The sequence below is a fragment of the Lepidochelys kempii genome, chromosome 2, assembly GCF_965140265.1.
Source record: "Lepidochelys kempii isolate rLepKem1 chromosome 2, rLepKem1.hap2, whole genome shotgun sequence".
NCBI lineage: Eukaryota > Metazoa > Chordata > Testudines > Cheloniidae > Lepidochelys > Lepidochelys kempii.
Window position 1 is genome coordinate 224,721,145 of NC_133257.1, and position 26,012 is coordinate 224,747,156.

At 44.5% G+C, this 26,012-nt stretch overlaps 1 protein-coding gene across 10 annotated transcripts in view; it reads right to left on the reverse strand.

The window, feature by feature from the left end:
* The window catches only part of ANKIB1 (ankyrin repeat and IBR domain containing 1), a 154,663-nt gene that overhangs the window by 18,653 nt on the left and 109,998 nt on the right, over nucleotides 1-26,012 (reverse strand). For all 10 annotated transcript variants that reach the window (XM_073333976.1, XM_073333978.1, XM_073333979.1 and 7 more), the window contains 6 exons: nucleotides 25,501-25,667; nucleotides 15,113-15,201; nucleotides 11,630-11,760; nucleotides 3,492-3,626; nucleotides 510-596; nucleotides 347-413 (listed from right to left, as the gene is read on the reverse strand). In XM_073333976.1, coding sequence (XP_073190077.1) covers nucleotides 347-413; nucleotides 510-596; nucleotides 3,492-3,626; nucleotides 11,630-11,760; nucleotides 15,113-15,201; nucleotides 25,501-25,667 — 676 coding nt within the window. The remainder of the gene's footprint in view (nucleotides 1-346; nucleotides 414-509; nucleotides 597-3,491; nucleotides 3,627-11,629; nucleotides 11,761-15,112; nucleotides 15,202-25,500; nucleotides 25,668-26,012) is intronic.

Below are 26,012 nucleotides of genomic sequence, written 5' to 3' on the forward strand. Positions count from 1 at the left end.
TTCCTCAAGCAATTTCAACATTGTTTTGTCCCTTCTCCCACATATTTTAAATAAATACATGGAATAAGGTGTGTGGTGCTGTTGCACATAAACACTGAAAGAGAATTGTTATCTCCTTAACAATAAAGGACTCAAACTCAAGTTATCAAGATGAACTGAGGACTGACAAAGGCTGAAAGTTCAAAGCCTTAAATGTACAGAAGTAGCAGTCTGAAATATATCGTTTCTTGTAGGCATCAATATAAGTAAAGAAAAATCTGAAGAACAAAATTTTTTCTTTTAGTGTAAAGAGATATTTGACTTCAAACCACCATTATAAATCAGTAAATACTAACAAACTACTTACTTCCACTGAGAGCTCTACTCAACTGCTCCATCTTTTCTTTGGCAGTTTTTAGAAGGCGCTGTTCTAACTAAAAAAAGGGACAAAAATAAAAGTTCAACAAATTCATCTAATTTCTGGACTAATAAAGTGGGGAAAAATTTACTAGAAACTGTTTGGACCATACCTGATAGCTGAGCTCATGGTTCTTAAACCTCGTGTAATAGTGCATAAACCTATCAAGCTCTTGAAATCGTCTGTGTTTCTTTTCAGCCTAGAAAATAAGAACTCAAACATGAATCATTCATTTAGAGTCTATTAGACTTATATTATTTTCACAATCATCAGCAAATACAAAACTATAGTCAGCTGTTTCAGCTGGGAACATTAGACATTTATACACAAATACCATGGTAATGGGTACTGTTTAAGACATACTCCTTGAGGAATTATACAAAATTTTAAAATTCTGCCAATTTTATTTGTCAAAATAACACTATATAATCATGCCAGTTTCAATTATTTTGGTAATTTATTTCAAAATACCTTTCAGCAAGTTTGTCTGTAGCAATACAGACATACACACAAAAAATTCTTCCAAGAGTAGAGAGTTAAAGAAACCCCTATGACAACACAGTTCCTGTTTCACCTCCTCCTCTCCTCCCCCCCCTCCCCGGCAAACCCAGCTGCGGGGCCAGACCCCAGCTAATACACCTGAAGCCCCTCCCTCCCTAGCCCAGCTGCAGGGGCCCCCAGCTCAGACACCTGTCCCCCTCCCCCAAGAGCCCAGCTGCAGGGGCCCCCTCTCCCAGACACCCACACTCCCTTCCGCCCCAGAGCTCATCGGCAGGGGCCCCCTAGCCTAGACACCCGCCCTCAGGGATCTAGAGGGAAAAACAGCCTGATACTCGATCCCAGGTTTGTGTAGAGTTTCCTGCAGGTCGCGTCCTTCTCTCAGAGCGTTCAGGGAAGTGTAGCTGCCGGGAATGCTCCAGCTCCCTCCCTTTCCCCCTCCCCACAGCAGTGTCTTCTATATGCAAGCTGGGCTCTGCAGAGTCCAGTGGCCCCTAGTGGTGGCCAGCAGCACTTGTAGCCCATTTCTGTGGGGGAAAGGAAATTCTGTGTGCACATTAATTTTTGCAAAATTCTGCACTGCACAGTGGCGCAGAATTCCCCCAGGAATAGTCTAAATCAGACAGAAAGGTAATGTTTTGAAATCAGAAGTCTGACAGATACAGCCATCAGAACTGAGGAATTGAGATTTTGTGTCTATAGAGCAGGGGTCGGCAATCTATGGCAAGCATGCCAAAGACGGCATGCCAGCCAATTTTTAATGGCACACTGCTGCCTTCTGGGTCCCAGCCGCTGGCCCCACTCAGCCTGCTGCTGAACCCAGGCTGGGACCCCGACAAGCAGCAGAGTGCCATTAAAAATCCTGCCTGCCCCGGCCTGCTCTTCTCCGGCCCCCCCGCGGGGGCAGGGTGAAGAAGCTTGGTCCTGCTGGCTGCTGCTGCAGGGCAAGCAAGCTCCCCCTCCCTGGCCTCTTCCCCCAGGTGCTGTGTTCCTGGCCCTCCTCCTCTCCCTGCCACCGATCAGCTGATAGCCCTTGCGGGGGAGAGGGAGAAGCGGAGCTGCAGCGTGCTCGCTGCTCTGGAGAGGAGGCGGAGAAGAGGTGGGGATGGGGCCGTGGGGTGGAATCAAGGCATATCCCCTCCAGCCCCCTGCCGTGAGCCGCTCTAGGCGGGGGGCTGGGAGGACCCCCACAACCCCAGCCCACACCCCCAGCCCCCTGCCCTGACCCCTGCACCCCCTCACAAACACCCAGCCCTCTGCCCTGACCCCTGCACCCCCCCACAACCCCAGCCCTATCTCCAGTACCCCACACACATACCCAGCCCCCCACACCCCACGCCCTGACTCCTGCACCCCCTTCACATCTCCCAGCCCCCTGCCCTGACTCCTGCACCCCCCACACCTCATGTCCTGACTCTTGCACCCCCCACATTCCCACCCCCACCTCTCACACCAAATGGGAGCTGCCCAGGTAAGCACTCCACACCCAAACCCCAACCCTGAGCCCCCTCCCTCATTCTAGCTCCTGGCCAGACCCTACAACCCAACCCCCAGCCTGCTCCTTCACCCCTAGCCCTGTGCTCAGTGCACTCCCACCCTCATTTCAGTGCAGAGAGAGAGGAAGAAAATGGGCCAGAACCAGGGAGAAGGTAGGTACCCACTCTATGTGGGCAGGGCCAGGACCCCAGACCGGCAGCGGGCTGAGTGGGGCTGGCAGCCGGGACCCTGGCTGACAGGAACCGGCGAATGGAACCCCAGACCGACAGCGGGCTGAGCCGCTCAGCCCACTGCCAGTCTGGGGTCCTGGCCGCCAGCCCTGCTCAGCCCGCTGCCAATCTGGGGTTCTGGCTGCCGGTCCCTTGCCAGCCGGGGTCCCGGCCGCAGGCCCTGCTTAGCCTGCTGCCGGCCTAGGTGAACGGAACCCCAGGCTGGCAGCGGGCTGAGCGGGCTGGCAGCGTAAGATCAGCATTTTAATTTAAATTTTAAATGAAGCTTCTTAAACATTTTGAAAACCTTGTCTACTTTACATACAACAATAGTTTAGTTAGATAATATATAGACTTATAGAGAGAGAGACCTTCTAAAAAAATGTTAAAATGTATTACTGGCACGCAAAACCTTAAATTACAGTGAATAAATGAAGACTCGGCACACCACTTCTGAAAGTTTGCTGACCCCTGCTATAGAGCAATCTTTAAGCAGTGGTCCTCAAAGTACATTGCAAACATCGATTAAGCCAAACAACAGTCCTCTGAAGCACAGCGGGTAATTACAGTACTACTACACTCATTGCACAGAATGGTAACCACGGTAGAGAGAGATGAAGTGACTTTCCCAACATCACAGTTTGTTAGTACCAGAATCGAGAACCCAGTTGTCTTTGTTCCCAGTATAACACAAGCCAGACAGTATTTTCCTCCTATTATCTCAATATGATATTTAGAGTTATAATTCACTTTTTTCCCATTGTGGACCTAGGAGTGGGAAAATTAAAGTCTAACAAATTCTTCTCAGGAACACCAATTCAGAATCTTAGGCAAGACAGAAAATTACAGCCTAAGTATTTTATTGTAGCCAATACAGTTTAATCTCCTACCTCCACTGTCATTTCCTTGGACTGTTCCTCTACATGCTGAATGATTTCATAGCGAGTGCACCTGTAATAGCCTCCAGTAGAAGAGCTGTGCTTCTTCCATTCTTCTAGGCAAATCCAGCAAAAGTCATATTTGCACTTCAAAAGAAGAAGAAAACAAAACTAATACCTGCATCCAATCATGTTACAGATTTCCAGTACCGCATCATTATTCCACCACAACCAACTGAAGGGACAGAATTCACAGGAATAGTACATTCCCCTGTATGTTTATATGTCAAAAGAAAATGGCCAAGGACCCTCCGAGCAGATGTATTCTAAGCTGCTATATACATTTTAATAGGTCTATGGTGCCATATAAAAAGTATTGGTTGATTCTCAGACATAGGGCAGGAGTGCTTTGCATTCTATAAATTAAGTCTGGGGTGGATGCACAGAACGAGATGTTGAGTAGAGCTGGATGGGAATATATCAACATGATGTTTCTGTTGAAAAATATCAGTTTGTCACTGTTTGAAACTGTTTGTGAGGCTGAGTCAGTTTCTATGATTTTTTTTTTTTAACTCAAAGGTTTTGGAAAAAGTTTTGAAATTGTCAGAGATAATAAGCTAATCATAGAAAAGGCTGCAGAATGGAGGGAGGTTTGGCTAAAGGCTCTCCTTGCTCTGCATCCCTATCAGTAGCTCCCTGCTGCCACAGCAACCTCGTGGGAGAGGTTGGGCAGCTATTCCATGGTCAACACTCAGGGCTGTGAGCAGAGGCTCCAGCAGCTGGAGGAGGGGAGCTTCCTTGGCCCTTTGATATTCTACTTTAACCTATATTCCTGCCAGATGCGGGTGTGTGGAAGAAGGAGCCATCATTCTTGGGGCTGCTACCTGTCCCAAGGGTGATTTTGCAGCTGAAGGGCTGCTGCTGCTTCTTGGAAGCTCTCCTGCTTGAGGGGGGAGGCCATAGAAAACTGTATCCTAGCCTTAGCACTTGAGAGGTGCCTGAGTCTCTGCAGAGAAGGCACAAATCTCTATCCAGGGGAGATACAGGAGACACAGCATCTGGCCTTCTTAGCTTTCTCCACTAGGTTGAACTCCACATGGGTGAGCCAGGGCATGAAGAATCCCAGTGACTCTGAAGAGAAAGGGAATCCCCCTGTGCTGATAAAAGCAGACCAAGACAGCCTAGTGACTTTAAGCCTGTTTTTCCTCCTCTTCTTCAAATTTGCTCTTCAGCAGGGAGGAGATGGTCTGCCTGCCTGAAGCTGAAGAGACAGATGAAAAACTGGTGGTTCCTCAGAGGTGGAGCCACACATCCCATGTCTCTAATTGACAGGTCTGGTCTGTCTCCAGGGCTGCATAGAGACTCAATGTCATTGATCTGTGAATTTTATTATGAATAAGAAAGATGAGTGATCTTAACTAAGGCCCAGATGCTCAGAAGTATTTAGGTGCTTAACTCCCATTGAAATCATGGAAGTCAGTTTAAGTCCTATGAAACTAAAGAAGGTATTTAAGTTGGTTACTTAAAAGAAGGGTTTCAGAGTAACAGCTGTGTTAGTCTGTATTCGCAAAAAGAAAAGGAGTACTTGTGGCACCTTAGAGACTAAGGTATGCATCCGATGAAGTGAGCTGTAGCTCACAAAAGCTTATGCTCAAATCAATTGGTTAGTCTCTAAGGTGCCACAAGTACTCCTTTCCTTTTTACTTAAAAGAAGCCATTCAAGCAGTGGTCAAGACATGCAAATTGATATTAATGATCTTAAACTCAAATTAAATCCCACAACTTCTCTCTGTTTATCAATATTTGCTTATGTCTCTTTTCCAGGAATATAGTTTAAACAATCTGGGGTTTAACACTAAAAGCTGTTAACCACTGAAATTATAATAGAATTTCAATATTGCGTTAAAATTAGTCCAAGAACAAATTAAATCTAATCCCTTGGCAGTGCTTTGGCAAACTCCATCTCACCAGCGATGCTGAATTCTCGATGTTGTGATGACATTGCAGAAGCAGTGGTGGGTTGGAAGGTTGCTTCCTCTTGATACTGTGCTGTTGTTTTATTGTTCTTAGCTGTCTTGTTGTTTTTTGTTTGCTTGTAAAGATTAAATGAACAGTCTAAACTAAGATGAGCGCTGAGAGCTAGAGTGTAAGTGAGCACGTGTGTGTAACAGTACATAAGGGTAAGGGTATAAGCATAAGAGAGTGTTTCAGTTCAGAGAAATTTATATATATTTCTTTTTCCATGGCCTCGCTGAAGATGGAAGACAGACCTCTTTCAGGTCTGGATTTAAATATCAGCTGCTGTCATCTTCCATTGGCTCAACGTCTTTATTGGACTGTGCTGGTACCATCTTCAGCTCGTGAATATTAAAGCTGCTATTGCATATGTAGCAGAGTTGTTATTCTTCTTCAGTTTTATGGGTATATTGATTTTTGATATTTAAAGTTTTAACTCTCTCTTTTAAATCAATTCATTTTCTGAGCTATCCCTTTAGATCCGTCAGTGTTTAATAGGAGCAGAAATTACGTTTCAAATGAGTCAAAATACTCCTATTTCCTATATAAAAGCTCTTGAAATAGTCAGCTCTTAAAATAGTCTTCAGGTCTTTCAGGTCTTAAAACAGCCTTTTTAAATATAAAAGATTCTTAAAGAGAGTATTTAAATGTAAATGGTCAAAGAAAGTATTGTCTTTTCTTTGTACCATCCTTGGAAAGTTTCTTCTGGTTTTTAAGAGCTTGATAAGGAGCTGCTTACGCATTGCCAGGTAACTAACTAATTTCCCAATTAATGTAAATAATTTCTATACTCAAATGGCTTCTTACATTAGTAACCAGTTATAGCATCAAATGGCTTAGCTATATTTGTACGTAAAATATCTTACTTTTCATATAATGCAAAAATAAAAGGGAGTACTTGTGGCACCTTAGAGACTAACCAATTTATTTGAGCATAAGCTTTCATGAGCTACAGCTCACTTCATCGGATGCATACTGTTGAATGTATAGAAGATCTTTTTATACACACAAAGCATGAAAAAATGGGTGTTTACCACTACAAAAGGTTTTCTCTCCCTCCACCCCACTCTCCTGCTGGTAATAGCTTATCTAAAGCGATCACTCTCCTTACAATGTGTATGATAATCAAGGTGGGCCATTTCCATCACAAATCCAGGGTTTAACAAGAACGTCTGGGGTGGGAGGGGTAGGAAAAAACAAGGGGAAATAGGTTACTGACTTAGCCACTCCCAGTCTCTATTCAAGCCTAAGTTAATTGTATCCAATTTGCAAATGAATTCTAATTCAACAGTCTCTCGCTGGAGTCTGGTTTTGAAGTTTTTTTGTTGTAATATCGCAACTTTCATGTCTGTAATCGTGTGACCAGAGAGATTGAAGTGTTCTCCGACTGGTTTATGAATGTTATAATTCTTGACATCTGATTTGTGTCCATTTATTCTTTTACGTAGAGACTGTCCAATTTGACCAATGTATATGGCAGAGGGGCATTGCTGGCACATGATGGCATATATCACATTGGTGGATGTGCAGGTGAACGAGGCTCTGATATGCCTCTGGAAATGGCCCACCTTGATTATCATACACATTGTAAGGAGAGTGATCACTTTAGATAAACTATTACCAGCAGGAGAGTGGGTTGGGGGGGGTGGGGGAAGAAAACCTGGATTTGTGCTGGAAATGGCCCACCTTGATTATCATACACATTGTAAGGAGAGTGATCACTTTAGATAAGCTACTACCAGCAGGAGAGGGGGTGGGGAGAGAGAAAACCTTTTGTAGTGGTAAACACCCATTTTTTCATGCTTTGTGTGTATACAAAGATCTTCTTACTTTCCACAGTATGCATCTGATGAAGTGAGCTGTAGCTCACGAAAGCTTATGCTCAAATAAATTGATTAGTCTCTAAGGTGCCACAAGTGCTCCTTTTCTTTTTGTGAATACAGACTAACACGGCTGTTACTCTGAAACTTTTCATATAATGATATCACGCAGTGATTATATGAAGGCCCACATTTACATATACAATATTTGCAAATATACATGTCAAAATAAGCTTCTAGCATATGTGACAAAAGTTCCTCCTCTACCTTGGTGGGTCTTGCGCTTATTGGCGGATTTGCTCGCCTTGGGGCTTCACAGCAGCCCTCAGTTTGGCCATTTTATGAACCCACAGTCCAGGTCAACTCCTCCAGTGTCTGACCAGGAGTTTGACCAGGTTTGGGGGGAACCCAGGCCCGCCCTCTACTCCAGGTTCCAGCCCAGGGCCCTGTGGAATGCAGCTGTTTAGAGTGCCTACTGGAACAGCTGTGCAACAGCTACAACTCCCTGGGCTACTTCCCCATTGCCTCCTCCCAACACCTTCTTTATCCTCACTATCGGAACTTCCTCCTGGTGTCTGATAATTCTTGTACTCCTCAGTCCTCCAACAGTATGCATTCTCACACTCAGCTCCTAGCGCCTCTTGCTCCCAGCTCCTTACCCGTGCACCACAAACTGAAGTGAGCTCCTTTTTAAACCCAGGTGCCCTGATTAGCCTGCCTTAATTGATTCTAGCAGCTTCTTGATTGGCTGCAGGTGTTCTAATCAGCCTGTCTGTCTTAATTGTCTCCAGAAGGTTCCTGATTGTTCTGGAACCTTCCCTGTTACCTTACCCAGGGAAAAGGGACCTACTTAACCTGGGGCTAATATATTTGCCTTCTATTACTCTCCTGTAGCCATCCGGCCCAACCCTGTCACACATATTAAGCATTTGAAGGACAACAAAGGTTTTCACCTTTGAGTAGAAACATGAGTTAGAAGTAACCAATATCTTCCATAAAACATTTATCAACCATAAATGAGTCTTCTTGGTTGCTTGCCTTTTGAGCAAATGGTTCCTAGATTTACAACCTAGTATTTGTTGTACATTCACAATTTGCAATTAAAGACACTTATCAAATACTCTATACAAGGTCAAAATCCCAATTACTAACATTTATATACATCTTCCAAAGGATAAACGTAAAAAGAAAATAGTACAGAATGGTAAAACAAAACAGAAGCTATAAAGCTGCATACAAGAGTCTGTGAACACACACGAAGGTAATAAATATAGTTTTACAGGCAAGGTGGTGTCATCCTCTTTGACACTTTGTTCTCACTGATGACAGAATGCAGACATTTCCTAGGAATTTCCTTAATTAGCCTGAACATTTCATTATTTTATAATGAACCCAGATTAACCAAAAACCATAAGCATGTGAGCTATCGTATTCCCCAAGCATCTTGCGTATGAAAATAACAGTGGCCTAAAATTCAGTAACAGTGAAGCCAATTACATAATAACCTAAAATTATAATACATTATAACTGTTTTATTAATAAACTTTTTTTGCATCAATACTGAGGTCTCTCCCCTATTATGTCCTTTACAAATCTTATGCTTCCCCATCTATTTGATATTAAGAAGAATGCTAGAAGACCTGGAAGGATACAGAAAGAACAATCCTGAACTGATTTAGCGTATATAAGGAATAAATGACAGCCAATAAAGAGAGAGTCTGGTGAAAAACCAATGACTTCTCAAAATCATGGTCCTAAACATTTAGGACCCAATTCTGCACTTTGGGTTGTGTGGACATATAAAACGGAGTGTGGCAGCTGCAGGGAGCCAGTTTTGATTTTCTAATACTCAATCACTAGGATCTGGCAGAAATTAGAGCAGCAGGGAGACTACTCTAACTGCCGCCAAAGGCCTAAAGTCTGTAACAGAACTTACGCAAGTGGATGAACAAGTATATAAGGGAGCTCCACTCCGCCATGGGGCCCAGCCCTGAAATACAGCTCACATAACCCTTCCCCCTCCTCTTATATAAGGAAGAGGGGAGGCTGGTACAGGAAGTAGCAGAATTGCCTCTATCAGCTTTCTGATGATGGTGAGTTCCCCTACAGAAGGGGAATTCAATACCAGTTATCTCTAGCCATTTTAAAGCCACTTTGTGCTGCTTACAAGGTGCAAAGCGCTCTTAGCAGACTGGAGAATCTGGTCCCTAGTTAGTACCTCAGATGCTGGTAGAACTGAAGTAGTGACGCTAACTTATGTTTAATGGTGAAAGCCAATCAAGCCTATAGTATGCAACACTTGAAATCTTGTTGAGTTGATCTTATTGGCACGAGTTGAGCTCATTTGAAGAAAGAAAAAGATAAATGGTACACCTAGAATGAACCAGTGAGGGCAAGGCAGGATCTGTTTCTGCTGGTAGCATAAACAACAAAATCCCTAAATATAGTAGAGGAAAAGTGAGGAGGAATGTGATGGGCGCAGAAAGAAAAAGCCATTTGCTTGGTATGGAGAGACAGACTCCTAGAAAAAAGAGAGAAAGAACTGTTTTCTAACCCAAGGTATATTTTGATAGAAGCCAACCAACCTACACAAATAAGTGTTTGAAACCTGAGTCGTGACAGATACCCCTTTCTTAATCTGAAAACCTGACATTATTAAATGGACATATAAGCTGTTTTTGCTACTTTCACATAACCTATTGTAACAAGGTCAGGCCAGATAGCTACAGGAAAGTAGTAGAAGGTAGCTACATTAGCCCCAGATTAAGCAGGTCCCTTTTCTCTGGGTAAGATAACAGGGACTATTCCAGAACAATCAGGAACCTGCTAGAACCTATTAAGGCAAGCAGGCTAATTAGGACACCTGCAACCAATTAGGAAGCTACGAGAACCAATTAAGGCAGGTAGGCTAATCAGGGCACATGGTTAAAAAAAGAAAGACATCCCTTCAGTTAGGGAGAGGCATGTAAGTAGCTGGGAGTGAGAGGATGTGCTGCTGGAGGACTGAGGAATAAAAATGTTACCAGGCATCAGGAAGAAGGTCCTGCAGTGAAGACAAAGAAGGTGCTGCAGGGAGGTCATGGGGAAAGTGGCCCAGGGAGTTGTAGCTGTCACACAGATGTTACAGGAGACATTGTAGACAGCTGCGATCCACAGGGCCGTGGGGTGAAACCAATAGTAGAGGGTGGGCCCAGGTTCCCCCCATTCCCTCAACTCCCTAGTTGACACAAGAGAAGCTGACCTGGACTGAGAGTCTGGACCTGGACTGAGAGGGGAAGCTCTCAGAGGACTGAGAGGGGAAGCTGACCTGGACTGAGAGGGGAAGGTCTCTAGCCTGTCCCTGACCCACTAGGTGGGACAACAGAGACTGCGGGGGATTGTTCTCTTCCCTGTGTCCCATGCTGGCTAGTCATGAGGTTAGCTGAGTGAACAGCAGGTTTGAGCCAGTGGCAAAAGTGGCCAAACTGAGGGCTGCCGTGAACCTCTGAGGCAAGCAAATCCGCCGGAAAGCGCAGGACCCACCAAGGCAGAGGAGAAACTTTGTCACACTATCCATTGACTAAAAAGCAAGTACTTTAAGTTTCTGCTTTTAGTTCATTTGAAAAAAGAGTTGTCTGAGATGTAATTATAATGTTAGATAAAGAGGTTTTGACATAGAAAATATTGCTATGCAAAACCTATTTATTTTTGTGAAGTATTGAAAACTTGCATCTAATTTCTGTCTACTATTACCCTTAAAGTCTTTCTTGGAACTACTGCTCTCCTGGTATCTCACTCCCTTTGAAAATCTATGTTTACATTTTTCCAAGCTGACCTTCTTTTGATATTTTCAGCTCACCTTATTTCCCTTTGTATTATTTCTCTATCTTCATTAGTGTTCACAATGCCTCAAAATTTAGTATCTTCTGTGAATTAAATATGCTATTCACTTTCTCTTTTAGGTCATTAAAGAAGAGTGGCAATGCAAAGATCTGTATAGTTTTCCTCTAAGTCTTTCCTCCTATTTTATTCTTTGTTTACTGCTCGTCATTTCTCTTTGTTTATTGTCCTTCAACCCATGTAATGAGTGTTCACTGCCAAGCCAAAATGTATCTTGTAAGAAAGACTTAATGAAATTGCATATCAAATACTCTGCTTTTATCTTAATACATTAGAGCTTCTTTCTATCTGCCAATGTTGCAATTTGGTTTAGAAGTTCCACTAGATCCCATGCCTGTGATTTCAGAGGCTTTGTATGTTTGCATTTACAAAATAGACATGTATATACAACTTGAGTTACGCTTTCCACCATAAACAATATAAACTTCTTTATACCTTTGCACACTGCATGTGGTTGCAGCCCTCATTCTTCTGAATTGGAGATTTGCAGTTGGCGCACGGTTTGGAGTTAGTTAGTAACCATAGGCAGTTGGCAGCATCTTCATAAGCCTCACTAACTCCCACAACTTTGGGAGAAAAAAGTGGAAAAAAAATAGAAAAGTTAAGATTATCTGCATATCAACTTTTGTAAAAAGTAGGTTAAGAAGTCTGCGTGTTTCCCTAATTCTTGACAGTGCATATTAATTTCCTCATAAACCTACAGCATGCGTTACAAAAGTAATGTAAGGCAAAAATTAAGATGCTTTAACAAATACGACAAAAGTCAAAGGTCACATCCACACCTCAATCAGCTTGGGAATGCATCTGTATATTTTATTATGCTTTACATTATAATTTATTAAATATACTATAAGATGTTAACACAGTCCAAGACCCATGCTAGGAATTTAAAAAAATCATTGTTGATACTTAAGTTTTATACTTGTTTCTACGGATCACTCCAAATAAGTGTGTGTCCTATCTTATTCTACATTAATTAATAAATAATGGTAATATTATTTGTATCACCTACAAGCCCTGGTCACGGATCAGGACCCCACTGTACTAGGCATTGTACAAACAGAACAAAAGACAGTCCCTACCCCAAAAGTTTACACTCTAAATAGACTTATTCACCCTTCCCCCATTTTTTTTATACTTAAGTATCAGCTGCTTCTATTTCTCTAAGATTTATGGAAATGACTTCTGGACATAGCATTAAGAGCCAAACCATGTACAATAGGTAATACTTTAGAAAATAAATACTCAGCCCTTTGGGACTCTTTTGGGGATTACAAGATTTCCTACCAAGCTCTAGAACACAATCTGGGAGGTGGGCGGAGGAAGTTTTTAATATGTTTTGGCCTCATCCACACTGCCTGACGAAACTGTGTGAAAGCAGTTTTAGCCTACAGCAGTTTTAAAGCATACTTAAAACAATTACAGAAAGAAAATACAAATGTAAATTGGGCTAATGGGAGATGATATTTATTAAATTGGACTTTCCATTGTAAAGTAAAAAATCAGGAAATATCTCAAAATAGCATGAAGAGGGAATCTGAAATTTTCAAAGATATCAAGCAAACTTCTATTTTAAAATGCTTAGTTAATTTAACAATGGTTTTATAATCATAATTAACATTTACATACCACATTATATGTTCTAAATGCTGTAGACACACAAAGGGCCTAATTCTGATCTCATTTAACATTGGTGTAAAATAGGAGCGGCAACAGAGTTACAGCAATAAGCCGGCATGAAATCAGAATAAAATTGTAAGCAATCAATCTAATTACACTGATAAAATAACCAATATTTTTAACATTATAAAGATAAAGATTACTGACCTGTATCCAGAGTTCTTCAAGTGGCCTCTGCACATTTGCATTCTTAGAATGTACTCATGGCGTAGCCAGAAATGGAACCTTCTAGCAGCACTGCACATTGGAATGATTCTTCTTTGGAGTTCTAATTCCAACTCAGCATTGGAGGAGGTGGCTGATGCACAACCCATTTCTAGCTTCGCTCTCCAAATGTACAGAGCCACAAGGGGAAGAGAAAGGAGAAGAAGGTGCAAGAGCGCTCCAACAGGCACTGCTACTAGAAGCTTCCTCTGGTCCTGATGGTACCATGAGCACATGCCAGAGTAGGAATGTGCAGAAGGCCACTTGAAGAGCTTACCGTTACAACAATTATGAAAGTCTTGGATTTCCAATTCATTCCAGTTGTAAGATGCATTTCCCATATCCAAACCGAAAGAATCAAAACTGTGAAGGGGGAAGCTGTGTGTGTGTGTGTGCACGTGCGCCTATATTTTATATATATATTTTTTAAATCACAAGATTTTAAAAAAATCTTGTGATTTAAAAGAAAAACAAAAACAGCTCTGCCATTGAAACTACTCAGAATATTTGGTATAGAAATAGACTTAACTGAGAAGAAGTGATTTTGAATCTTCTGGCTAAAATAGATCTGTCAAGGTTCCCTCCCCATTCTGAACTCTAGGGTACAAATGTGGGGACTCACATGAAAGACCCCCCTAAGCTTATTTCTACCAGCTTGGGGTAAAACTTCCCCAAGGCACAAACTTTTTGCCCTTGGGGGGGTATGCTGTCACCACCAAGTGATTTAACAAAGAATCAGGGAAAGGACCATTTGGAGTTCCTATTCCCGCAAAATATTCCCCCAAGCCTTACACCCCCTTTCCTGGGCAGGCTTGAAAATAATATCCTAACCAATTGGTTACAAAGCGATCACAGACCCAAACCCCTGGGTCTTAGGATCATAGAGAAATCAGTGAGGCTCTTAAAAGAAACAGAACTTTATTAGAAAGAAAAAAGGTAAAAGAAGCACCTCTGTGAAATTAGAATGGAACATAATCTCATAGGCAGTCAGATTCAAAACACAGAGAATCCCTCTAGGCAAAACCTTAAGTTACAAAAGGACACAAAAACAGGAATACACATTCCCTCCAGCACAGCAAATTTCACAAGTCAAAAACAAAAGCAAAATCTAATGCATTTTCTAGCTAGATTACTTACTAACTCTATAGGAGTTGAATTGCTTGCTTTCTTGATCTGTCTCCGGGCAGAGGCATCAGACAGACAGACAAAACCTTTTCCCCCCACCCAGATTTGAAAGTATCTTGTCTCCTTATTGGTCATTTTGGTCAGATGCCAGACAGGTTAGCTGAGCTTCTTAACCCTTTACAGGTAAGAGGATTTTATAGTACTGTATCAGAGCTTTTTAACCCCTTCCCTTTAAATTCTGACAAGATCTATCAATCTATCTAGAAATAGATATATGAAAGTCTGTTTTTTCCTACTGTGCTTTTACTCAAAATTGGCTGAAACTCCAATTTACCAAAATAATTCACTTTCTGCCACAGATTAACTAAGGAAGACGCGCTAGCAAGGAAGCCACTGGATCAGGGGAGAGGTCACTGCATTTATGCTGAACTGTTTTTTAAGTGGGAGGTGCTCAAGACGTTCAGTGCAAACAATAAATAGTTCCCAGAAGAAAAGGCCTGAAGAGACTCTGGGCGTGGCATTTAATCCTTCCTGGCCTGGGGAAACAGGTTAGTTATTTACATGGACACTGCTGCTCCTCTTGTAAAACCAGTTTCTGACTTTATGGTAAATGTATTGTATTAGGATTTTTTAAAAACATATATGTTTTAGGTAACTTTTCCCCCTATAATGTTACCCAAAACAAACCTCTAATCTGTAGGGTTTGATTTAAGACATGAGCAAGGAAATTCAGAGTTAAAGAAACGGGAAAATAAAGAATTATACAGTTTTCAGCACCATTTTTTCAATTAGATGATTTCTACAGGACAAATGATCAAACCTGTTCCTCCCCCCTCTTTCACATCATTTCTTAACTACCATACAGTTCTTATTTAATGCTGTTAAAAATCCCACAAAAACCACTCTTACGTTCTTCTGGTTTCATTTCTGATATCTTCTGCAGCCAGTTCTTCCATGTTTGGCAGTCACAAGGTTCATGTGCTTCACCAAGACATTCCCTGAAAAATTAAGTCATAAATACAGTAGATAATTGTTTAGATTGGTTCAAATTGAAAAATAATGAAGGCACATTAAAACTCTAAGACAGGAAGATAAAGAAACCTACTCAATTACTCTCACTTTAAAACATTATTACATTTGCTCACAACCCAAGGTAGAGCTTCATGAAAATTAATGAGAGAATTAAGTGAGGCAGGAAAGAAAAATGCTTTTTAATTATGATGGAGAATATCTCAAAAGCAGCTGGTATGCACTATGTTTTATGGGCTGACCAGTAATTAATCTAGGCCCATGTAAAATGGTCATGTAGCTTTTGTACAAGGGGTGAAGTTGACCTCAGTGCAGATGGACTATGAAAGGCCTTTATTATTCATATTAAAGTAATATTCCAAAGGCCCCAATCACGATTGAAGCCTCACTGTGTTAGATACTGTACAAACATATAGTGAGACAAAGTCCCTGCTCCAAAAACCTTTCTGGCTAAGTATAAACTCCTAGTTTAAGTGGAGTTTATGTGGTGCATAGGGCCTTGAGTAGGCCCTCTACAGTTGGGATGAATGTCATCCAGAATTATTTGTCCGTGTCCACTGGTGATCATTAATCCTTAATAACAAGGTCAGTGCTTAAGTAAATCCCCATTGCTTTCACACTCTTCTAATACTGAGTGAATTTGGATTTCTACCCTTCCCAGAGTCCCTAAATGGAAAGGAGATGATATTGGTTGAAATCATATGGACACATAAGGAGTTAACAGTGGATCCCTCAAGTTTTTCCAGATTTACTACTGCTAGTTTTCAGGATGGCAGTCAGTATACAGCATCAGATACATGGCTTCCAGATGGTGCTTGGGTGTAGATGTGTCAACATGGATTCCAGAATTGTCACGACTTGCTCTTTTACTGGAAATACAGCAAAACAGCTTGAGACATCTGCCACATGAAATACACAAATAGTTTACAAATGGGGTATATTTCCACATGGACACCTGCTGTATCATAGAAAATGCAAATTGTTTTTTGAGGATCAAATGGTAAACTACTTTCTACAATGCAATGTCATAAGCTGAATGAATACTCATTATCTCCTTTGTCCTCATCACAACAGGGAACATGTGAGCAAAAAAAGCTTAAAGAAAACTACAGAAAAGAAAAGAAAAAAGAAAAGAGAACCTTCTGAGCCACCCTCTTCTACCTGTACAATTGAAATAAGGTGAGGGTCAATCTGAGCCATAGGATTGACTTCACTGGGGCTAGACTTCACCCACAATAACTGTTCTTGGATAATTTTAATTGTATACAGAGAAAACAAAATTAGCAGAAAGGGAACTAACAAGAGAATGGCCCCCTTACCTAAAGGCTGATTAATTCACCCTACACAACAAACAAAATAACAAAGACATGCGCATTGGCTTCTCTGTGGATTGTGAACTTTTGAACAGACTCACTTCAAATCCTAAATTTTGGAATACCCGCAGAGACCTTGAACAACTCTAAAAAGAGAATGAACCAGGAATTACAGAAATACAGATAAGATTGTCAACACTGCTTGAATCTTGGTGTACATTTTGAAACGCAAACAGCCTAAAAAGGAAGAAAGGGGAAAACCCAAATTATTACAGCTGCATTTCCTTGAGAGACAATGTTAGGTACTCTTCTAGAGACTGGATTCAGGGTGTAAACATAGAAATCCTGAACCTTCTTTGTTGCAAGGAATGCCTTTGCTGACCACCCATAAACCTGTTCAAGTTAAGAGACTGAAAACAGAGTTATATATTCTAAAAATGGATAACTACTTGAGGTGCAGTATTGGTCAGCTTTGTCCCAATTTCGATGACACTACTAAGTAGATTAGGGTATAAGCTGTATTACTTATATCCATTCCATTCTAGGTGTGCACGCGTCCATGTGCGTGGTCATTGGAGATTTTTGCCTCAGCAGTATTCGTAGTGTCAGCAGTGGTGCCCCCTTGAGAGCTGCGCTCATGTGCCGGTTTATCAGGCACTGCCAACCCTACGCTATCTCAGTTCTTTCTTGCCAGCAACTCCAACAGAGGGGGCAGGAGGGTGGGTAATGGAATGGACATGAGCAACACAATCTCTGACAACAACAATTACGAAAGATAAGTAACTTTTTTCTTCTTTGCGTGCTTGCTCATGTCAATTCCATTCTAGGTGACTCACAAGCAGTGCAAATGGAGGTGGGCTCAGAGTTTGCGGTCTTGCAGCACTGCCCTGCTGAAGCTAGCATTGTTCCGGGCCTGCTGGGTCAGTGCATAATGGGCCATAAATGTTTGGGCAGATGACCAGGTAGCAGCTCTACAAATCTCTTGGATCAGCACCTGAGCCAAGAAGGCCGCTGACGACGCTTGCACTCTAGTTGAGTGCACTTTGGCTATGGCAGGTGGAGGCACATTTGCCAGCTTGTAGCAGTATCGAACGCAGACTGCGATCCAGAATGAAATTCTCTGAGCAGACACTGGGCAACCTTTTCATCCTGTCTGCCACTGCAACGAACAGTTGCGTTTACTTACGGAAAGGCCGTGTCCCTTTGATATAGAAGGCCAGCGCCCTCTGGACCTTCAGGGTGCGTAACCTGTGCTCCTCTTTGGAATTGTGGGGCTTTGGAAAGAAGACCGTTAAGAAAATGTCCTGGCCAGTATGAAACTGGGAGACTACATTGAGCAGGAACGCCAGGTACGGCCGCAACTGGACCTTATCCTTGTAGAATACTGTACAGGGTGCTTCTGACGTAAGTGCCCTGATCTCATACACACTGCTGGCAGACGCATCCGCCACCAGGAATGCCACCTTCCAGGAGAGAATGAGAAGAGAGCAGGAATCCAGAGATTCAAAGGGAGGCCCCATGAGCCTCAACAGCATGAGATTCAAATCTTCAGATCTTTCAGGAACCAGGCTGTCATGTTGTAAGCGAAGAATGACCTGCCTTGGAAGGGAGGGTGGAAAGCCGAAATAGGAGCCAGGTGGACACTAACTGATGACAGCAACAAGCCCTGGAGCTTAAGGTGCAGGAGATAGTCCAGAATCAGCTCCAGGGAGGCCTACTCAGCCCAGAAGCGCCAATCCGAGGCCCAGCATGTGAATCTTTTTGACGTTTCCCCATAGGTTGCTCTGGTGGAGGACTTTCTCCTACCCATTTCCCGCTTGTCTATATTAAGCCATGCAGAAGCCATGCTGTCAAGTGCAGCACCTCCAGGTTCAGGTGCAGGAGACTGCCATGGTTCTGGGCCAGCAGGTCTGGCCAGAGAGGGAGCCTCAGCGGCTTAGCTCGCAAGTGGCCTCGCTAGCACTGATTCGGCATGTTGCTGGTCGGTAGCCATAAGGATGACTCTCACCCTGTCCCGTTTGATCTTCACAAGGACTCTGTGGATCAACGGCACTGGTGGGAAGGCGTACATCAGGGCTCCTGACCAAGGAAGCAGGAAGGCATCCAACAGGGAACCCCGGTCTATCCCCTGGAGCGAACAGAACACGTAGCATTTCCTTTAGGGAGGCAACCAAGTCCACCTGGGGAGTCCCCTACTTCTGGAAGATTATACTGGCTGCTTCCGGATGGAGCAACCACTTGTGGCGAGATGAGAAGGTCCTGCTGAGGGGACCCGCTAGTACATTCTTGGTGCCGGGCAGGTCTGTGGCTACCAGATGAATGGCGTGCTGCACACAGAAGTGCCAAAGGTTCAGAGCTTCTTAGCAGAGGGCTGACGACATCACTCTACCTTGTCTGTTGATGTAATACATTGCAGCGGTATTGTCCGTAAGGACCTGCACCACCTTGCCCTTCAGGTGGGGCAAGAAGGCCTGGCAGGCCAGACAAGCCGCTCAGAGCTCCCTGACATTGATGTGGAGGGCCAGATCGCCCTGCAACTAGAGGCCTGGGTGCTCAGCTTGACCAGGTGGGCTCCCAAGCCCAGGTCCGAAGCATCGGAAACTAGGGTTAGTGATGCGGACGGGGTTGTGAAGGGGACTCCCTGAAACACTGACCTGGCATCCAACCACCAATACAGGGATGACAGGATGTGATCCAACACTCTAATCATCCTAATCACCCAGTCTAGCTCTTGTCTTTTGCGGGAGTAAACCGACGCCAGCCACGCTTGCAGAGACCGGAGGTGGAGTCGTGCATGACTGACCACACATGTACAGGTGGCCACGTGCCACAGCAACTGCAGGGAGGTGAGAGCCATGGTGAGTGGGCAGTTCCTCACATGGGAGATCAAGTCCTACATGGCCTGAAAATGCACCTCCCGGAGGAAGGTACTGGCTCATATGGAGTCGAGAACCGCCCCTATGAACTCTATGTATTGGACTGGCCTTAAAGTGGATTTTTTCTCTTTTATCAACAGGCTTAGGTCGTGGCAGGTGGTATGCATGAGATCGAGGCTTCTCTGTACTTGGTTCCGAGACCTGCCCTTAATGAGCCAGACATCGAAATATGGGAAAATCTGGACCCCTTGACCTCTGAGGTAAGTGGCCACTGGAACCTTGGAGCCGAAGAGAGGCCAAAGAGGGGTGCCATAAATTGGAAATGGTGTTTGCCTACTATAAAACAGAGGAAATGTCTGTGACTTTAGAATATGGAGATGTAAAACTAGGCATCTTTCAAGTTGAGAGTGGCGTACCAGTCTCCCGGATCCAGGGAGGGGATGATGGAGGCCAGGGAGATCATGCAAAACTTCAACTTTTTGAGAGACCTGTTGAGGTGTCGCAGGTCCAAAATGGGTCTCAGGCCCGCTTTTGCTTTCGGGATTAGGAAGTAATGGAAATAGAACCCCTTTCCCCTGGAGGAATGTCCCATGTCCCAAGGAACCTCTTCCACTGCCCCCAGGTGCAGGAGGTTCTCAAACTTCTGAATGAGGAGGTGCTAGTGAGAAGGGTTCCTGGAGAGGGACAGGAGTGAGAGGCAGCCGAAAACTGCAGGGTGTAACCATGAGACACTATGTCCCGCACACAACGGTTTGAGGTGACTTGGGACCAGGCCAAACGGAAGAGACGAAGACAGTTGAGGAAAGAGTGGGGTGGATCTTGGCAGGTGGCTGGGGCGTTGCTCTCGACCACACCCTCAAAACAAGTACTTCTGGACCCCGGGGTGTTTTGCCAGACTGGGCAACGCAGGACAGCGGGAGGAAGAAGGGTGATGACGGCTGAAACTAGCGTCTCTGCCCCTTTTTCTTGCAGGTCCCTGGCGAGACTGCCAAGGCCTAGGCAGCGGCCGGAATTACTTCCTTGCAGGCTGCAGAATATGCATTCCCAGCAAGCGGAGGGTAACCCTGGTGTCCTTCAGCCCATGTAACCTCACATCTGTTTGGTCTCAAGAGAGACCATTCACATCAAAGGGGAGGTCCTGGATGGAAGTCTGCATTTCCTGGGAGAGACCTGCAGTCTGAAGCCAGGAGCTGCGCCTCATCACCACTGGCTGACGAGTCCTCCCTGTCCCATGCCATCTGGAGGGAGCACCTAGCAGCCACAGTGCCCTCTTCCACCAGCGTGCTAAATTCCTGGGCAAAACCCTGTGGAAGGGATTCCTTGAACTGATGGAGGGAGTCCCATAAGTTAAACTTGTAACGGCCCAAAAGAGCCTGATGGTTCACCACCTGGAACTGAAAAACTGGCCAGTGAATAAATCTTTCTACCAAACAGAGTCAACGGTTTGGCCTCTTTATTCTTGGGGGTGAAATTGGTATGCCCTTTTGTCTCTTTCATTGGCCACAGAGACCACCAGTAAGCTCGGGGGAGGATATAGAGGTACTCAAACCCCCTTGGCGGGACAACATACTTCTTTTCGGCCCTCTTTGAGGTTGGAGGAATGGAGGAAGGAGTTTGCCAGAGACCCTTGGCAATCTTAAAGACACCTTCATGCACTGGCAGTGTGACACAGGTTGGGGTGGAGGCTGACAAAAGGTTAAACAAGGTGTGCATCTGCTCAGCCATTTCCTCCAGCTCCAGGCCCAAGTTCCGCCGGGGGAGGTTCTGGGGCATCTTCTCCCACACGGGAGGGAGGCTTAGGGGTGGGCACCATTCCCTATGCTTCAACCGCCAGGCATCTCTCGTGCACTGATCCCAGTGCTGCCAGCTGCTATTCTGAGCTGGCGGCCGATCTGTGGTGAGAAGGGGTCATCACCACAACTGGCATTCCTTATGTGCCGCAAAAAGGCCACTGCACTGGCCGTGCTGCAAAGTCTGTGCTGTCGCCGTGGCCTCGGGTTCCCATTCGCGCCAGTGCAGACTAGGCAAGGGGCTGAACTGGTCTTCCATGTCAGAGGAATCCCCTTCTGGTGACCACAGTGGGGCTGTCGACGCCTGGGTCTGCTTGCTGACCATTGCCGTCAGGGACCGGTGCCCAGAATGAGGTGATTGGTGCTGGTACCGAGGGGACCGGTGCCATGGGGACTGGAGACATGACGGGGAGCACTCCCACGATGCACACGACTGGGACCTGCACCTAGAGGATGATCTGCGGGAGGGCGAGCAGCATCGATAATATGGAGACTGGCGTCTTGCTCTAGGTGATCTGCATCGAGACGTTAGCAACTGCGAACGCAGCGCTGGTAACTGAGGGCGAGCCCCAGAGCTTCTGGGCTGCAACTCTGGCGACCTGCGGCGCAGAGGTGGAGAGCACTGCTTCATCTTGGGGGATCAGCGGCGTTCCATTGCCCTCCGAGGGGTCTTAGCGGCTGGCTTTTCCTTGTGGGGAGCCTTTGTTGGTCCTGGGACGCATGCTACATCGGTGGCGTGGGTGGAGGCCTGTGTTCTCTCAGGGCTGGGGGAGCCTATAAAGGCGTCGGTGCCATCAGGGCTTTTGATCCCATGCTGCTCCCGGGAGTCGGTACCGGGTGGACCTTTCACAGGGCTATGGGCCCCGTCCGGGGAGGTGCAAGCATGCAGCTCTGGAGTGGCCGGGCAGCACTAAGTGGGTCCTTTGCCCTTTTTGCTTGGTGCTGGGGTTTTAGTCTTCTTTTTGGGCACTGGTGCCGGGGAACAATGATGGGGAGAGCCTGGCGCCAGGGGGCACTGCACACCAAGGCCAACGTATTCGGCGAGTCCTGGTGGGGCTGCACGGGGGCCGGACGCAGGGTGGACTCCATGAGGAGAGCCTGTAGCTGAATATCCCACTTCTTCTGTGTGCGGGGCTGGAAATTCTTACAAATTCGGTGCTGGTCTCTAAAGTGAGACTCCCCTAAGCACTTGAGGCAGCTGCTATGGGGGGTCACTTACAGGCATAGGCCTGTTGCAGTCCGCGCAGGGCTTAAACCCAGGAGACCCAAAGTCCCTGCTGGAACCCTAACTGCTAATTATTAACTATACTTAACAACTACTTAACACTAACTACTATGAGCAGAACTATTTACAAGGCCCTAAGGCTCAAAGACAGTAGACAAAAACCACTAGCCATTGCAACGCAAGTGAAGGTGCTCAGACTAACCACCATGGGCGGTAAGAAGGAACAGAGAGGGCGTAAGGTCAGCAGTGCCTTATATACCGGCACAGGAGCACGGCACCACTGTTGACCCTATGGATACTGCTAAGGCAAAAATCTTCTAAGGGGCGCAGGCACACCTAGAATGGCATCCCTATGAGCAAGCACTTGAAGAAGAACTAAGTATTAATGGTAATGTAACAACAATTTTTTAAAAAGGCTCCACTGGCGATCCTGGCAACTACAGTGCCTAACATCAGTACCAGGCAAATTGGTTGAAACTATACTACAGTAAAGAACAGAATTATCGGACACATAGACGAACACAATTTGTTGAGGAAGCGTCAACATGGCTTTTGTAAATGAAACTCATGCCTCACCAATCTCCTAGAATTCTTTGAGGGGGTCAATAAGCATGTGGACAAGGGTGATCCAGTGGATACAGTGTACTTAGACTTTCAGAAAGCTTTTGGCATCGTGTTTCACCAAAGGCTCTTAAGTAAACTAAACAGTGATGGGATAAGAGGAAAGGTCCTCTCATGGATCAGCAACTGGTTAAAAGACAGGAAACAAAGGGTAGGAATAAATGGTCAGTTCTCACAGTGGAGAGATGTAAATAGTGGGGTCCCCCAGGGATCTGTACTAGGACCATTGCTGTTCAACATATTCATAAATGCTCTGGAAAAAGGGGTAAACAGCGAGGTGGTAAAGTTTGCACAATAAAAAATTACTCAAAATCGTTAAATCCAGAGCAGACTGAAGAGTTACAAAGGGATCTCACAAAACTGGGTGACTGGGCAACAAAATGACAGATGAAAGTCATTGTTAATAAGTGCAAAGTAATGTACATTAGAAAATATAATCCCAACTATAGATATAAAATGATGGAATCCAAATTAGCTGTTACCACTCAAGGAAGAGATATTGGAGTCTGTAGAGGGGTGGTCACCCAGCTTCAGTCAGAAAGGGGTTAAAACCAGCTCTGGGAAAGGGCTGCCCTGAGGAGCCAATCAGGGGAGGGCACGTAGCAGCTAGTCCGGGCCCACGATGTCTGGTATAAAAAGGGCTGCGAGCTAGGAGGCAGGTAGTCTCACTCCAGCCTTGGGGTGGGAACGACTGGGCTGTCTGGGAGCACAGGGTACCTTCAACAGAGCAGTGCTGGGGAAGGGGCAGGCTGAGCTGGAGAGCTCAGGCCTGGTACCTCCCAGGCTGAGGCCTGACAGGAAGGCCTAAGGAGGTACTGGGGCTGCAGGGAAAGGCAGCAGGTCCAACCCCCTAGCCAATGATGAGTGGCCATTGCAGACTGCGGTTTGCCCCTGAGTAAAGGGGCTAGATGAGGACTGGCAGTGGGTCACTGAGGCGAGGTGGGATCAGGGGAGTGGGGTTCCCTTGGTGAGGGGCAGCACCCCAAGGTAAGGGGCACTGTGGTCTGGGAGGGATGTGGGGCCTACACATGGTGGAGATAAAGGGACTGAAGAGGGGCAGGTAACAGAGGGTGAGACACCGGCCTACAGAGAGCACTTCAGGGCCGAGAGAGCTAATTTCCCAGGACGGCCGGCAGGAGGCGCAGCGGTTGTGAGTCAGCATTCTGTTACGAGTCATTGTGGACGAGTCATGAAAACATCAACTCAATGTGCAGAGGCAGTCAAAAAAGCTAACAATGTTCGGAACCATTCGAAAAGGGATAGATAATAAGACAGTAAATATCTTAATGCCACTACATAAAGTCTTGATATGCCTACACTTTGAATATGGCATGCAGTTCTGGTCACCCCATCTCAAAGATATATTAGAATTAGAAAAGGTAAAGAGAAGGGCAACAAAAACAATTAGGAGTATGGAACAGCTTCCATATGAGGAGATATTAATAAGAATGGGATTGTTCAGCATGGAAAAGAGACGACTAAGGGGGAATATGGTAGAGGTCTATGAAATCATGAATGGTGTGGAGAAAGTGAGTAAGGAAGTGTTATTTACCCCTTCACATAACACAAGAACTAGGGGCCACCTACTGAAATTAATAGGCAGCAGTTTAAAACAAATGTAAGGAGTACTTCTTTACACAATGCAGTCAACCTAATGAACTTGTTGCCAGAGGATGTTGTGAAGGCCAAAAGTATAACTGGGTTAAAAAAAATAAATTGATAAGTTCATGGAGGATAGGTCCACCAATGGCTATTAGCCAAGATGGTCAAGGATGCAATCCCATGACCCCAGGATTCTAAAAAAGCATGAGCTAATGGTTTTCTGGAATATAATTGTGAACATGCCAACATCTATTCCGATTATACTGCAAACCTCTAAAAGAGGCACAAAAGTTTCTCTACCATGAAAATAGAACTGAAAAGCCTAGAGCTCCATGCAGCTGTTTTGTGTCCAGCACAGCTATTAATATATTGAAGTAGACAATGTTATACCCTTTGCTGCCCTAAAGGATATACACACATTAGTGTAGACCAGGGAGATGGAGGGAGAATTGTTTTTATACTTGCAGTTAGTTTAAGATTTGGCATATGTTTTGCTATGACTTGTGAGTAATTAAGGTTCAGGGAGGAGGAATTTTTGAGTTCCAAAGTTCAAAAAAAGGTTTTGGTAAGTGGAATCCTTCTTATTTTTGGTGTCCTGCCTAGTGCAGAAAAGCAGGAATGGATAATTTTGCCCACACTCTACACGCATTAATATTCAGCCTATGTATGTATGAAAATATATTCATGTCAAACTATACATCAATAATTTGCTGTATCAACACCTACAGAGTTTCCAGTAGACTTCTGCAGCATGGCAGCCGGCTGGAGAAGTCTCTTGACCTTTAGATTGGCAGCAGCTATGATAGTTTTACATAGTTATATACAAATTTCTAATACAAACCAGCAGAAGAGATGCCCTTTTCCACAATCCACAGCAGGGGCTCTTAGCAATGGGAAGTTAAGTGTGTCTGAACCTGTTGTATTTGACCCTTGTCTTGTTAGCCTGACTGCTCTTTCACAGGCTCGAATAGGACACCATTTAATAGCAGGATTATTTTCAACAAAGGCCTGAAAAGAAGAAAAAAGGAGAAGAAAATTACTTAACATTTGGAAATAGATCCTCATCACTGATATGAACTGTAACCTTTGATCACAATCTGCCTCTGAAGGAGCAAAGCCAAAGAGCATAAGATAGTCTCGTAATTAAACCGGTATGGTATTTTAAAAATAGTTATAAAAAGAGAATTATTTAATCACTAGCTCAAAAATTGTATTTCTTCCCTATAGCAACACTTAAGATTCACACTAAGACCTGAACATCTACACCTCATGCAAAATGCTTAATGTGTACAAGTCTCTTCTTTTATGAAAAGATTTGGGTTTGGCCACACATGAAAGTTAACTCAGAAAAAG